We start from the raw sequence: 16,586 nt of genomic DNA, 5'->3' as shown, positions 1-16,586 counted from the left end.
ATGCACTTTGAACTCTGCATCACCACTAGCAGCCACGGTAGGTTTCTGGCACAATTTGTAGGCCTTGGATGGTGGCCACAGCTGTGGATTCCACTTTTCGAATTGTATTCTGTATGGATTATTTCCAACTAGTAAAACATTTGTAGACGCCTTGTTAAGCTCTGTGGTGCTGAAAAATAAAGGAGCCTTCAGCCATTCCCATAATGCTTTCCCAGCTGTAGTGGAAATGTCCATAGAGATATGGTTGAAAATGGGAGGATGGAAATGCTGAAGCCAGTAAAAACTCTATACATCTACACAATACTTAGCAGTCATGCCCTGTTAAAAGTCTGGCGCATGACGCAGTATTACTGAAGCCACTTTAAAGAGGAGGGAAACTGGCAGAAGAGATAAACAGTTTCTGGTACTTAGCACTGTCCAACAGGGTTTATTTTCCTTGCTATTCAGACTTTTATGACCAGTAATGGGATCCAAGTACTTACTACTCTAAATATTTATTTCATAAGTCCCCTGGCCATGTGTAATATTTTAGACACAGGATCTTGTCTCACTACAAGTTTTTTGGAAGACAATGTAAACACAACTTTAAGCTGAAAAGGGAATTTTTTAAAGTATGAGATGGTTGCATTGTCTGTTTGTAAAACTCATTTGTCACTTTAGTGTCATTCTTAGAATCATTAACAATATTCTTAACACTGAAAACAAAGCACTTTTGGTGCTCTCTTGATCATAGCTTGTTCCATATCTTTGTGCCTTTGGGCAACAAGTTGGGATGCAAAGCCTTTTCTGACAAGCTTGAAACTGGGGTAGGTAACACATCAACAAGGTAGGAATTCAGGTCACTCCTGTGGCTTATACAAAGAAATTCATAACCCCTTCTGCACAAGATTTTATGGACACACTTCCCTGTCCCCAGACAACCATTTGCTAAAGCTCCTTCAGGCCTGCAACAGTACAACCTCTTCCCTATCAAGTGTTGAGGCTAACTTAAGATAAATCATCAGCCACCAGCATAATAAAAATTAGCCAAAACCAGTTTTAATGTAGTTCTCTTCTGCAGTACAGTATAAACCATGCAGGTTTCTTCAGTAAAAAAGACAAAGCATAAATATAGTATTCAAACCATATAAACTCCTTGAAAGTACTATTGAAAGGTGTGCACAGGATTTATACATCAAATCAAGAGAAAAATATTTGTCCAACAATAAAAATGAGCATTTTATAGACAAAAGTTTTTGTAGAAATCCATTTGACATTAAAAGCCAATGCCAGCAACATTAATAAACTCCGTTACCTGCATTAAACATCCTAAATGCTCTCAGACTCTTCAGTTCATTGGAAAATGTTTAGAACTTAAGGTGTGAGAGTGAGCATAAAACACCATGCAGGCTAGTGTTGCTGAACACTGTAGATATCTTGGAGATTCAAATGAAAATACCCTTGTAAATACTAGCTTAGGGTCATACTTTAAAAAAAAAAAAAAAGAAAATTGAGGGGGCTATTGGTACAACTCATTTAAACCAATTAAGAGTTCTGTATAAAAGTCACTGCCCAATACCAACTATGCCAGTCTACTGTATGAAGGGAAAGTTATCTGCACTGGTTGTTAATCTCTAACGGACAAGCTAAAATACTCTGACCTGGTCTTTGGAAAATACCATTTTTTCCATCCACCAATGAAGCTTTTACCAAATCAATTACAAATATTTCTGTAACTCTTCCTACCAAACTCAACACAGAGGAGCAGCCTGGAATAAAATGAATCAAGCTGACTTTGAAGCAGAATGAAATATTAAATGGAAAAATTAATGAAGAATGAAGTGTGACACTGAAGGCTTGTTTAAATTTCAGGATTAGCAATAAACACAGAATTTTAAAGTCTTTATTTATGAAGGGCCCTTTTAAAATCACTTACAGATGTGAACAGGCATTGCCCATGACTGAATGATCTATGGATGAAGTCTCAAAGGAAAGATGCATTAAATTTACATGTGAACAGGTTCTTGCCTCCTCTGTGTCAGTGGCAGAAGGGAAGTTATGGTAGAAACTCCCTGCTTAAAGACCAACTCAGAGTTGGTCAGGAAGAGCTTATATATACAAGCCTTAGGTATAAGAAAAATCGGAAGTGCAGACATGCTAATTCCAGAAGCGTCCATTTATGCAGTTACTTTGGCAGAGACGCTGTGCTTTAAAATTCACAGGTAACTTATTCTGGAATAACATTAATGTATGACCAAGCGCTTAGTCATTAAAGTCTGTCTCTTCCTCAAGGGTAAGAAATGCTGTCTGCATCCACTAAGGTGGTTTTTAATAGCAGTAACGTGAACCTGCATAATTGATACACTCTCCAAACATGTGAACAGCACTGGGGCTTGCAAAACATCAATGCCAAGGAAGAAAGGGCAATGTAATAACAGATGCACCTTCTGCAAGATCCACTGGTCTTTGCATTTTGGAAAGCATGAAGTAGGCTGTCTATTGGTTTGGGTTGTGGCTCCAAATAAACATCAAGTCCCACAAGTTTTTCTATTAAGCAAAGGTGAAAGCCAAGAATTCTTGTAGGTAACAGCTTTTTTAGACCAACTGCCTGGTTGGAATAGACAGAGGCAAGCTTTTGGGTATCATAGTACCCTTCCTGAGGCTTGAGAAAAACGTGCCTGGGTCTATCCTGACCATGCAGTTGGTCCAATAGAAAATATTACCCACAAGAATTCTTGCCTCTTGCATTCTTCCTAGGACATCCCAGCAACATCACCTCATTTATCTAGTGAAGTCACTTGTACATTACATGGGCCAACTGATACTAATATCCAGTGCAAGAAAGCATTTTCTGAAGCACAACTCAATATAGGAGAAAACATGATCCCTTTCTCCTTCAAGGAACTGCAACACAACCCCATCTGCTCCTTGAAGTGCTGCTCCGAACCTTAATCCTGATACAGAGCAATTACATTTTTGTACGTATACAGATTTTGTAGTCTTCCGATCTGAAATGTAAGCAAAGTCTGATTTCACTGTACAGGCATACCTCGTTTTATTGCGCTTCGCTTTATTGCGCTTCGCAGATATTGCGTTTTTTACAAATTGAAGGTTTGTGGCAACCCTGCGTCGAGCAAGTCTATCGGTGCCATTTTTCCAACAGCATTTGCTCACTTCGCATTTTTTAGCAATAAAGTGTTTTTTAATTAAGGTATGTACGTTGTTTTTTTAGACATAATGCTATTGCACACTTAATAGACTACAGTATAGTGTAAACATAACTTTTATATGCACTGGGAAAACAAAAAATTCATGTGACTCGCTTTATTGCGGTGGTCTGGAACTGAACCTGCAATATCTCCGAGGTATGCCTGTATTTGATTTCACCAGCTTTGCATCCAAATCAAAGCCAAATCTCCTCTTTTTTGAAAAGAAAAAAGCTCTGAGATTTAAAAAGACGTTAAGAAAATTGGATTTTTCTGCCCTGGACAGGAAGCTGAATCTGAATGACAAGGGCTATATACTGACAAATAATTGATTGAGCTTACTTAAAACAGACTACACACTGCAAGAGTCCACTCTAAATCCACTCACCTTTTTTGTACCTAAAAGAAAAATTGCAACTAGTTGAAACATGATCAATTCTAAGTTACTTGCTGAGAATCAGACAGTACAGCCCCAAAGCCGAACAAAAGAACCATGATGGGAACAATGACAATGTGTACATGAATGATGGCTACAATCTTGGTGGCTTGTTAATTACCAAAAAGTGAAACAAAGGGATGACTAGAAGGGAAAGTGATTAGGAAAAGGGCACATGGGATGCCACTTCCCTGAAGTAGTTGCCAGCCTCCCAGCTGCTGACAGGTCATTAGTTTTAATGAAAAAAGCAACTCTGCTGTGCAAATGCTCTAATTGATGGTTTCAAAACAAGAGTTTATTTTCGTAAATATTCTGCAGCAGAACACCTGCCCACAGAACCAGAAAACACTGAACAAAGCAAGACGTGTTCAAGTACTGGAGATCAATTTCAAACCGTTTCACCACAGACATCATTGAAAAGAAAACACAGAACCTGCATAACAGTTGTCGACTCCGGCTTAGGAAGCGTGGTCAGCAGTGCTTTCTTAACCTGCCAACTGCTCTCTCTCAACTTCTCTGCGAACAAGCCACTCGTGCAAACGGCAGGTCCATTGTGCTGGCGGAACAGCTTTCCTGAAGCCAGTTGCTCCCTGACAACATCTTTAGTATCTTAACCTCTCTCTTCCATGGGTAGATACAAAAGAAGTCTCTCCCAACACATTACATTCATACCGGGTGACAAACTTTATGCGTCTAGTCCTGTTATTGGTCCAAAATTGTGCTTTCAGCCTGTGCCAGAGTACAACACCCTCCCTGCCCCCCCCCCCCAAATTAGAACATATCAGTTTGCCGATTCCCAACTCTATGCATTTCTGGTAAATAAACATTCATCTCCCCATCATGCTAATAGAAAGCTTCCCAGTTCTTACTGATTACAACACATACATGCAACAAGTATGGCCTATTAAAAATGTACAGTACTCCCTTCCTGTTCAAAGGAACAACCTATTCTACTCCAAAATCATCAGTCACATATCGAATCAGCTATAGAGGCTAAACTTACAAATGACTTGCAGCGTGGCGATGCTTACAAAAGCCCTGGTTCTTCTTTCACTGGCAAAGGTAGGACTTGTCACAATGCCACCTATGCAGACATCAGTGTGATGTCTTATCTGCTTCTTAGCAAAGTACATGAAATACAAACTAGGGACAACTGCCAGTAGAGGACTGGTCTGGACCATTAGTCAAAGGAGATGGGCAATTTGATGGAATGGTTGACATCACAGTAAAATCTACCCACAGCATTTCCCCCCCCCCCCATACATTAACTTTTTCCTGGGAAAGTCCTGGCTCTCTTTTAGGAAGGGGAGAAGACCTGCTACACCACAAGCAATGCATCAGCCTCACCTGCAGCAGATGGCAGAAAAGAAAGTGCTCTTCATGGAAGATGAATTCCCATGTTTTGACACCCTGATTTACGTTAACAAGAAATGCTGAACTTTACAACATTTCCAAAGAGATTTCATATGAGCTGTTGATATTCAGGTCACCTACCTGAAAATAGTTCAGGTTGGCTGCGACTAAAAATTAAGCTTGGGTGGCTGTTTAGTGGATTACATGACTAGAACAGAGCAGCCTTAGTTTGTTTCCTGCATTCACAACACAAAAGCCACCATAAATGGCACTAACTAGCAATTAGGTTGGCACTCTGAGAAAGAGACCAGGGCTTAGATGTAGACTATCATGCCTTCAGGGTGGGGGCAGAAGCTTGCAGTGCTGCCTCAGACAATGTGCTTGATGTATGGATAAACTGTACGGGTTCCTGAGCTTCATTCTGCAGCCTTTAAAGATTAAAACTATGCGGTTTGAAGAAAGGCGAGAAGGACTAGATTCCAGACAACCACTAAACCCAATTCCTCTTTTCCATGCAAGACTCAGTTTACAGATGCTTATTATCTTTAGACTTCAAGCTGCTGGCCCCTTACAAAATGTGATGCAGCATTGAAAATATGCCCAGCATATGAAATGCCCAGTGAAAGAGAAATGTTGTGTCATCCCTTTACATTTAAGGGCCACCACACCACATGGAAAAGTCAGTCCCAGCTCAATATTTATCTACTTTTGCTACCTAGAACACAGGTTAAAGTACCATTCTCTGTGCTCTTCCAGTGGATTTACCTAATGACTTTCAGAGCACCCTGGGCAGAGTGCATTTCCTGGGATGAAACGTGTGACTTTCCTACAATAACAGTGAAGAGAAAAACCACTGTAAGAACTAAATAGGAAACCAACTGTAAAACTACAAGCATCAGGTGTGGAGTCCAACCTAGCGAACAATTTTACCCACATTGGATTTCAAGTTGACAATCCTTTCTAAAGGTGAAAAATGCAAGGACTAAGTTACATTCTGCTTAATGCAACATCCTCAACTTAAAGCTACCTCAACTCATTGCAATACTGCTGCAAAGCAAACAATTCTCCACAGAGGTATTTTGAGATGTCAGGTTTCCCCAAAGTACCAGGCTGTTCATCTGTGTCCAGAATGTCTCCAAAAACTGCATTTTTTAACAAAATGATGTTCAAGTTTCTGTATTTAGTTCCTATCCTGGACTGTAGAGTATTCACTTGACTCCAGTCTGTTTCTTGGGGTACACCATACACAGGTTAAATCTGCAGGCAACAGAAAATGATTTCTCCTCAAGGCAAAGCAAAGAGATTGAAAACTTACTTATGTTGTTATTTAGATACCTCTGTTTTGCACTGCAGTTCTGTCCTGCTTCACGCTGATTGAAATGTTAACATTTATTTTATTCCCTGTGCATTTAGTTTTGAATCTTTTTTTAAAACAGTCTAACACTGTCAGCCACTGGAATAAGTACGTTCCAAACTTCCAAAAAGCTATTAATTTCTACTTGGCTAGGAGCTGGTCATAGCTAGGTAAGGTAGCCTTAAAAAGGCGAATCAGCAGCCTTATCTGGTTCCCAAATATTTCATTTAATTGGAACATGTAAATGATGGTAGGAAATCTCAAAGCTGCCTTTTAAAAAACCTGAAAATATTTCACGCTCTCCTCTGTTAGGAACCGGATAGCTGCATAATCCCTGGAGACCTGCCATTTTAATAACCACAACAGGGAACACAGCTTGATGCCAGCTACCAGGAGAAGGTCAGAGCTACAGCCAAGCAGTACGCTGCAGAGGCTTTTACAGCTCCTGGTAGGTGCTCTTCTGCTACCATTTTACAGCCGGCTTTGGCAAGAAATAAAAGAATTACATGGCTGTAAACAGAAACAACATAGAAAGATGCAAGAACCTACCTAGAAACCTCCCACAGCTCCATGTGGCTCTAGTTCCAGCTCTGATCTTTCTGTTCTGACAGATGCATTCAAGCTGATAGACAAGGAAGGAAGCAGGAAGCAGCTGCATTGCCTTCATGTTTTTATATACTAGATTTCACCGGAGGAAGATTTTCCAAGGCACAAATGACAGGCCCTCAAGGACATTTTGTTTCCAGCCCTGCCTTAGAAAATCCTCCTTTTAATCCCCCCCACTTTTTTTTTGCACGCAAGAGATAAGGTAACTTCCTTACTTTCTCTGACATCTTTCCTTATACTTGGCAGAAGATCACCTAATGAAAGAAGCAAGCCTTGGGAAACTGACTAATGTTAAAAAAAAAAAAAAAAAAAAAGCAGACTTAGTTATTTTAAGAAAAAAAACTCCCATAGTAACCAAGACTTGATAACAGAATAGCCACAAAAGAAGCGTGGAGCTCTCATCAGTAAGAGCATACAAAGAAAAGATTGTTAATATTCTTTAAACAAGAATGAAGAGAAGAATGAAGATTTTATTTCTTCAGATCTGGGTGCATTAGACAATCCCTCCTACTCTAGTCTCCAATCTGTTTGCAGCAGTGTATTCTGCAAAAGGCCAGAGGTTCAGGACCAACTCCAGCACTCGAGTACAGAAATTAAAGACCAGAATAACACACTTTTATTAAAGGCGGTGATTTGTATCAAGTAGGTGACTCCTCCTGTTAGGGACGGCAGTTTAGAGTAGGAACATTATCTGCACCAGGTGCTTTCCTTTATGATTTCCTACTGTTGCTCCTACTACTGTAGAGCAATCTCCACTGGTAGAAGCAACAGAGAAATCTTAGTGGGAAAAGTCTATTGAGTAACCAAGTCCTTTGTCATGGAACAGATAGATGTTTATCTCCTGACACCCAGCTGAAATTTAAGCACTGTTAGCAAGAAAGAAATACCTGATACTAAAGGAAAAGAAAAACTATATATAAAATGGTCTATAAGGAGTGTAATGAGAGATCCTAAGGTCTAGTATTTTCTATACATCAGCATTATGCAAAAACATTTAGTTCTGGCCTGCATGGTGAAGTTACTAAGCCATGATCCTTCTGGTGACTAGAGAAAACTCAGCCCATAAGGTGCACGCAAATCAGAAAGGCAACTCTCCGGCCTACTACCTGCTATCAAATTCTATATTTTGCTTTGATTGCAAAAAGCAGGTATAACACTGTGCAGCAAAGCAGACAGAAGCTAACCACAATTTACAGTGAAAATCTTCCACATGCCAGTCAATACATTTAATCAGCCAGAAGACTGTGCTATTAAAATATTGGCTGCTGTGTCTTCAGCAATACACCACCAAATCCTCCTTTACTAGGCTAGTCTTTGAGCATAGCAGCTGGAGCTAAACAGTCAGTGCAAACTTCCAATTTACCTGCCTGTAGATTAATGTTTATAGAACTGAAAAGAAGATTAAAAACCATTAGCAAATGCTGATCCCAGCAAGAGAGAAGAGGAGAATGTACCCTACCAGTTGTGCAAGCTAACTCCCACACACCAGGCCTAGAAAGTAATGCAAAATCGCTACATTGCATAAAATTTCCCTTAAAATATTAGGTCCTTGCTCCAAGGATTGTGCTTTAAGGCCATTAAACATGGAGAACTTTGTCCAGGTCACGCGTTTCTAAACAAAAGCATCAAGAGTCTTGGCATAGTCTGTAAACATGATTCTGACAATGTGAGTAGGTATTCTATGTACCAGTATCACCATGTAGATATATGCCTGTTACCAAATATATACATCGCATGCATGTGCGCACTATGATTTTAATACCTGATTTAGCAAACCTGCCTTTCATTGAGTCAAATCTACTCCACTGGGCTACTGGCTTATAATTACTCACCTAGGTAAATACCACTCGCTGCAGGTAAAGGTTGAAGAATCAGGCTCAAGTAACCAGCTCTCCAAGAAATATTCCGGTTTTGAGTCCTACAGTGCCTGATGTTTGTGGTAATGCATTGACACGTACACTTCTCACTACTCTAGTTAAAAAAATATATATATATAAAATCAGAGGCTGGCCCAAGGAAGCCTGGCCTGAAGCACTCTCTGTACAACTGCCCGCTCAGTCAATAACTTATAAAACAAACTCATAAAGCCTTGACACATCTGCACGGCAGGTATGGGACGATCATTCTAGAATGTGAGGATTCAATCCAATAATACTTCATGATGATTTTTTATCCTGAAGATCCATATGCTTTCTAATATTCAATGCTGAAGTCCGTGCAAAGAGGAGACAGGAGCTCTTGAGAAGGAAGCTGAAATTTAAAGACAAAATAATCTGTGACTCTAAGCACTTTTCTGTCAAAGCAATTCTACTTTATTCTTTACACTGGGTTGAACGCTATTTTACTTCGTGCATATGGAAAGGAAACCCACTGCTTTTCTCAGTAGCTCATTCCAGAAAGCCAGATTGGAAGTAAGATGATAGAGAGATCTCCTTAATATAGGGCTGGACCAGGCATCTCCTGCCCACATCACCTGCTGCTGTTGCACCCAGGTCTGCAGGTGAAAGAAAGCCAGTTGAGAGAGTGATTACTGCCCAGAGTACTCTAAATTATTCTTAGTCCTAACTGCATGGAAAAAAATATGCACATGCCACGACTCTTTCCAGCCTTCTCCTGCTGTTCAGCCCCTTCTCAGATTCACAAAACACATCTTTGTTCTTTCAGAAAGCTGGGAAGAGATGTGGGTATGTGACAGAAACATGTTGCATGCCATGTTCCACCAGGCAATTGACAAGCCTTGGATCCTTTCCCAAAGCTGCATGCCTTTAAGCTCTCTTTGGTACTGTGTAACCCACTGGAAACATCAGCCCTATATAACTGGTTAATCTGAACATCTGCAGTTACTTGGGTTACAGGGTTTTCAGATCTCTGAAAACCAAGGAAGAATGTACTTTTCAACCTGTGCACCAAACTCAGAGTTCACCACCATCTAGTGCTTCCTTGGAAGATAATTTAGGAAAGTAAGAAATCCCTGCGAAATCCCAAACCACAACTCCCCATCCTCCACTGTCCTGCGCCCAACTTCTTCTGTTTAAGGTTTAAGAGAGACACTCTTAGCATCTTTACAAGGCATTATCACCCTACCTCACAAAAATGGAGCTGGCTGGCCACCTCATAGAATGAGTATATCCCACTTAGTTCAGGTTAGATCCCTTCTTCCCCCCCGACTTCGAGTAACCTGATAATAAAATGCTGACCTGTCCAAGTGAGCTTTGTGCCACTGCCTTTGCAAACTCCTAGGTCTCCATTTCTATGGCAAGAGATGAAGCTTCATTGGATCCTACAGAATACAAAACAAAACGGTTAAAGATGAATAATACTGCTGTTTTCGACTGCAGGGAGAACAGCTTCTGCTGAGGGCTAGTGCGTTTTTAAGCACTGGTTCAAAGAGAAACTGGACATTCGTCCTCATCAGGGTGACCCAAGCAGAAAGCTTTATTTATCAGTGCTTGCTGATGTATTCTCCACACCACAAGCTTTAAGAGCCATGATGACAATTAAAGTTCTTCCAGTTTTAATGGAATGTTTCAGGTCTGACTTCCTGTGACTGCACTAAACATAATCCAAACACTCAGTTATTACAGCACTTAGGCGTTGGCGCATTGATAGAAAGGAAAGGGATGGTTAGAAAATGAGACTGCAAAACAGTATCAGCTGCATCTGAAGTGCATCCTCCCTCCTGTCAAATCAAGATGAGTTGGCTGAGGCAGCAAGCTTAATGCAGGAGGCGATCATGTGCACGATGCTCTCAGAATATATTTTCTTGATACAGTGGAAATAAAAGTTCATTAAAATAAGCATCATAGCCCCATAACATTTTATTCCTGGAGCATTTTTATTTGCAAAACAAAATCTGCATGAGGACAAGAAAACACAAAAAGGCAACGTACATCTCATTGGAAATGTGGGGCAAGACAGCAGAATTTGAGATTAGCCACAAGCCCACAGAAAAAGGAGGCAGAAATTGCCATACCAGAGCAGGAGAACAGTCCCCACAATCAGTTTGGAGGAATAGCAATAAATAAAATCCAAGGCACCTTGTTAATTGTGTGATAGTACTGAAAATACAGTATCACCTTCCTGTATAATTTGATCGAAGTATTAATTATAGAGCCATTCATTTAGGAATCTAGAAGTGTGCTAATAAATTAATCTTCACAGCCAGAAAAGAGCCTAAAATCCCCATTTTACAGACAGGAAAAGAGAAGCACATGGGGCAAAAGGACTTGCCTAATGTCACAAAATGAAGCTGCAATAGATCCACAACACATACCCAGTTCCTGTTCCCACATGTGCACCTGCAGAATTGCCCTCAGATTCTCTGAGTCTTTGGGATGCTAGCAGGCTGCTATCTCTTGGAGTGCGCATACTATTACTGTACTTAAGTCATGCCGTTTTCAATTCTGTGCTGCTTCTGCAGCACCTGATAGTTAAATGACAGAAAAGCACAATGCAAACTGTTAAAAAATAAATATTCAGTCTTTTGAGTTTTCTGGGTGAATAGTTCCTACAAGGAGCTCTTTTTAAACATTACGTACTGTATCACAGCTTAAAAAGCAACTGTCCACAAGTCAAAGAGAGACCGAGGATGTTGATATGTGAAACTGGCAAGATCACAACCGAGACACCAAGATTCAAGATGCATTTTTTTGAAAATCTGATGACCTTATAATGCACATGTTATTTTGGGGGATACTTTCTAGCCAAACAGATCAGACAGATGTTTGTGAATAAAAGACCAACATTAATAAAAGCAGGAAAGTTTCAAAATGTGAAGTAAAAGGTGTTTGGAAGCAGGTGTTCTTGGCTTCTCGCTGATCACACAGCTCACAAAACTGTTATCATAATATATGACTTTGAAAATGAAACACTATTATCCTGCACTACAATTCTAAGCAAATCTCTTGTACAAAAAAATCAGAGCAAAAGGTGAACACCCAGTTCAATGGAGAGGGACACAGCCATACAGGGAAGACAAAAGCAACTGAGAAGATTTACTTCCACACCCTCCTTAGTGCCAGGTTGCACTGTCTCCCCTCCTAGCTAGTTTTCTGTAATGCTTTGTGTTTTATTCACAAATCCACCAAATTCCTCTTAACACTGATTTAAAATAATATCCACAGGTGGGCTGTTTGCAGCACTCACCCGTGGCCTTACTCAGTTCTGCTTATGCACAGAAAAAAAGTGGGTGTCAGGGAAAAATCAAATGGAGCAAAAGCAAAGGATTCGAATACTGTGGTTAGAAAGGAGACGGTTATACAGCCACACTCGATCAAGCGCTTTGTTTTTAAATTAGCTCTGTGGCACGTCTCTTCCCTTCTGCATATGCCTGGAGGAGGGACCCGCATGAGGAGAAGAGCTCTCATTATTTCTGTCATGAGGCGCAGGTGCAGGAGGAAGCACAGGTGTGTGCTGGAAAGGTGCCAAGAGGAGAGGCACCTCACTTAAATACATCAGAGGGACATTATTCCCACTCTCCATGTGACTGACGCTCTAATGGTTCCAGCTTTGGCAGTGGTGGATTAGCATCCGCAGCAACGAGGGGAAGAGCAGGAACAAAGCCTCGCTGTGTTGTCTCATCTTTTCCCCCACAAACACGCTTTGGAGTGTCAGAAGTGACAAACACACAGATGTCTGGTATCCAGACTGAGGTGGGCAGCCTCTCCAGGGCCTGTAGAAGTACCGTCTCTCCAGGACTGGATGTACGCCAGGGCTGAAGGCTGCACAATTACATTTGGGATAAATCCTTTCATTATGGGATAAATCCTGAAGGAACAGTGGAACTGGTGCTTGAATTGCATGGAGGGTGGCTTTGGACATCCTTGCCTGCCAGGGAGTTTTCATTGGATCAGAGAGCTTGGAAAGGGACTGGGACGCATAGATACAGACTGATCCACTCACATCTACATAAACCAGTACAGTGGTAGCCCCGGCAAGAAGATTACACCTTATGTTCTTTACTGAGCTAACAAGTCTCGTCAAAGTCATTTTGATACGCACTCTTAAGTCTTGAAAGTACAGGCTCCAGACCAGACTGGTTTTGGCCAAATCAGATCTCAATCTCATTACAATTTGGTGTTCATAGTTAAATACTAAAAGAGACTCCGTTGAGAGCCCATAACACTTTAGAAAAGTTCCGGGCTTGTGAATCACTCCTACAGGGATTGATTTTTTTTTTTAAGTGTCATAAACAGCACACAGAAGGACACTGTTTTGTTATTTTATTTTTAAAAGCTCGTTTGTGTTAGCCTGGCAAACAGATTATCTGCTCTGCAACATACACGACTCAGCAGGAGGAGCAGATGTTCTTTCAAGTCTCAAACAGGCTACTTCAAGTTACTTATTCGAACCAATGATGAAATGAGCCTCTTCAACCCTATTCATGAGATGCTGGAGAGTAGGTTTTCCAGCAGTGCCAGGGTTTGAAGTGTGCCTTGGAAAAGGCTCCATTTGTTTATTTTACAATGAAATCTCCTCAACAGATATCAATATCTCTAATACAATCAAACATCATTACTAAGTGAGGGGACAGCTGACCATAAGGGATCACACTGCTAAAGAAAATGCCCATTTCACTTTTACAAAAGGGTCAAATAACGGTTTTAAACAAAGCCGCAGCCTTCACACGTCTCCAAACACGTGCCATCTGCAGTGACTAATGGGTACTTCAGGAAAGTGAACTCAAGTACTCAGTTTTGTCAGCTGCTTCAAAGCTTACAACACAGTTGCAAAAAGGATCTCCACATGTGAGCTTTGTCTCTAAAGCAATAAACCAGATGTGATATTCTTTTAACGGTAACACACTGCTGCTGCAATGGAGGAACTGCCCTACCACACCTGTGTGGGGCTGGACCAGGAAGCAGCAATGGCAGGAGGGAGCACCTTGCTAAAGGCTGGTCTGATCAGAGGGGCTGCCATGAGGCTGCTGCCGCTTCCATTGGCCACCTGAGAGTGTAGACAGCCATGCCACCCCCATGGACAAGACACAGAGAATGCCACCTACTTGGGCTTCCTCCACCTTGGGCATCCTCGCCTGCCATCCCCACATCCAAATTTCTCTCTTGCATGGAGAAAAAGAGGGGGTCCCACTGCCTGTATTTCCAAAGGGTGCCACTAAGTACAGAAAAGTTATTATGTCTAGAAAGGCTGACAGCCACTGCTTTAGAGGAAAAGGAAAAAAACACCCATTGCCTTTAATAGCAACTGATAAGCTTCCATGGCATAATGGAATATAGGTACTTTTATTTTAATTCTGTTTACATATACGGTTGTGGCTACCTTGAGCTATGGAAATGTACTAACCCAAGGACAACTAAGCACCATGATTTTGGAAACTTAAAATGTGGTTCACTTGAAACTTTGCAGAAAACACATATGGTTTGATGCTTTTGATACTGTCCAGATTGGTTTCAAAGTGGGACCTTATATTTGGCCTATGTTCATTACCCAAGACTGGACTGCCTGTGATAAAGTCAACATGCTTTTCCATATGCCACATTCTAAGATGGTTGCACAGAGCAATTATTCTACAATTCACCCAACCAGTTATTCTAATCCAATTGCACGATTAATTTTTGTATCCCCTTACCCTGGCTCTCTTCATCCAATCCGTCATCATCCCATTGCTCTTCATTTGCTAGCAGTGGATTTCGAGCTTCACACAAAGTTCTCATTGGAAAGGAATGTCCATCACCCTGGCTGTAAAATACAAAAGGTAGAAAATGAGCTACCGCAGAACCACTTCTTTTGAAAAATGAAGTACAACTCTACTATGCATTTATGATTTTTCTCACAAAAACAAAAGAAAATTCTTACATTGCTGGAAATGAATTTTAAAAGATGAACCCTTTGTTTTCTTAATATAATTCATCTTGGGTGGAAGCTCATAGGCAATGTTTAAAGAACAAAGAGAGTTGCAATCTTGAATTCATGCAAAAGCTAAGAAGGAAAATCTTTACAGTTCAAAATCATTCCTGATATAACTCAGATGGAATTGAAATTGGCCAGATTACCCAGATAAATAATGAAGTATGGGAAAAAAGATATGCAAAAATATTCAGCTGTAAAATGAATTACTGCCCCCTACTTCATTCTAACCAGGTGCAGACAACAATTTTAGGAAAGGTGGGAAGAGTCTGGATGAACTGGACACCGAGCATCAGATTAGCAAACAGGTCCCCACCCTTTAATTGCAAATTTGAGTACTTTCCAATGACTGTCATAATAAAGACAAAGTCTATGCTATGTCAAGGCATGACACAGGGAGGAACCCTAAGGGAATAACAGCGATACAATGGAAATGAATTACAAATGCTTGAGTTTGGGCTACACGTGACTGGACTTCTTGGACATCCTGCAGCAAGTACTGCAGGCCACCTAAGATACAATCCTCCTCTGACAACCATCTCTACCCAAGGAAAATAATCGAGGAATTTTCCTTGCCAGTCAGAGTGTGTCCCAGGTCATAGTTCTGTGATGAGCACCCTATGCTCTGCACTCCACAATGCTGCTGGACACTAGTATGCTAACATGTCTGATTTTTTTAATCCATCCCTGGCTTTGAGAACAGGAAGGAGAGGGAAATAGATGGTGCAGTTGAGGTCTTAGCTTAGTTCACCAGCACAAGGTCAAGACAGTTGCCCGATAAAGCTGGAATCCAGAGAATTGTTTTAAATTGAGCCCAACTATTCTGGGAACTGGCCTCCAGTTTATTCTTGGATCAATATGTGTGGTACAAAAGCAAAGTGTTTCACTAGTTAATGTAGGGACAAACCCTGCCAGTCAAGGGAGGCCAGGATAGTTTTTAAAGAGTGAGTGTGTATACAAGTATGTGTGCAGAAGCAGAGTCCATATGGAAGGTGTGGACCCTCTGTACCCCAGGAAATGTGCTCCACAGTGGCTTCAATCATCTTTGTGCACGGAAGGCTTTGAAGGGATAAGGCAAGGATGCTTGTCGGTGGATCTCCAACTATATATAACCATTTTGCAGTGGGTGTAGGTACAGCAGATGAAGCTACAGCAAGTGCTTAGGGGTGGTTCCTTTGCTACCTCTCAGTGCCACATGGGAAAATATCAGCCACTCCTGACTCTGGCAAAACTCCACTGTACAGAACTGGTATGAACAGGCTGAGCCCAGGGATCATGACTTGGCCTTCCATTCATAGCGTCAGCCTCTCTAACCATCACTTACCTTGAAACAATTGGGAACAGCCACAGCTTTTTTTCCTCTCCAAACACTTGCTGGAGATTCTTTACGAAGCCCAGGTTGAATCCATTTTTATCTGGACCATTTTGAAACACTGGAGCTGAGAAGGCCTCTATGGACAGATTCAATTATAGGGAAAAAAAAATGAAAGAACCAAACATTATTGATGCATGGCAGCAACATTTACTTTGCAGATACCATGGGCACATTAAACAAGTAAACACATTTTCTCATGGAACATTGTGGATGGTTACAGGAGTGAACATGGAGATAATAAGCCTAAAAATCTTTTGATTACTGTATTTTCTCACAGACAGCACATACTCCAGAATATATTATGCATCTTGTTTTTGAAAGGATAAAAGATCCTTCCTTGTAGCAAGTAACTGAATGGGTAGGAGCAGCTAGGAAGCCAAGCCTGCTGACTCTTCTGTTCTCTGTGGATCA

General features: G+C 41.0%; 1 protein-coding gene across 2 annotated transcripts in view; it reads right to left on the bottom strand.

Moving 5' to 3' along the window:
• Positions 1-1,016: 1,016 nt before the first annotated feature.
• Positions 1,017-16,586, bottom strand: part of ZDHHC15 (zDHHC palmitoyltransferase 15) — a 36,644-nt gene continuing 21,074 nt past the window's right edge. The window contains exons 9-12 of one of the 2 annotated variants that reach the window (XM_090061371.1): positions 16,125-16,251; positions 14,523-14,632; positions 10,132-10,214; positions 1,017-9,184 (exon numbers count right to left, since the gene is read on the bottom strand). In XM_090061371.1, coding sequence (XP_089917497.1) covers positions 10,171-10,214; positions 14,523-14,632; positions 16,125-16,251 — 281 coding nt within the window. In that variant the 3' untranslated portion in view covers positions 1,017-9,184; positions 10,132-10,170. Of the gene's footprint in view, positions 9,185-9,240; positions 9,429-10,131; positions 10,215-14,522; positions 14,633-16,124; positions 16,252-16,586 lie in introns of those variants that run through there. The other variant, XM_090061372.1, reaches the window with a different exon arrangement.

The sequence above is a fragment of the Crocodylus siamensis genome, chromosome 8 (genome assembly GCF_052110815.1).
Source record: "Crocodylus siamensis isolate JL-2025a chromosome 8, ASM5211081v1, whole genome shotgun sequence".
Taxonomy (NCBI): domain Eukaryota; kingdom Metazoa; phylum Chordata; order Crocodylia; family Crocodylidae; genus Crocodylus; species Crocodylus siamensis.
Note: the sequence above shows the minus strand (reverse complement) of the source record. Positions and strands in the feature narration are given on the sequence as shown.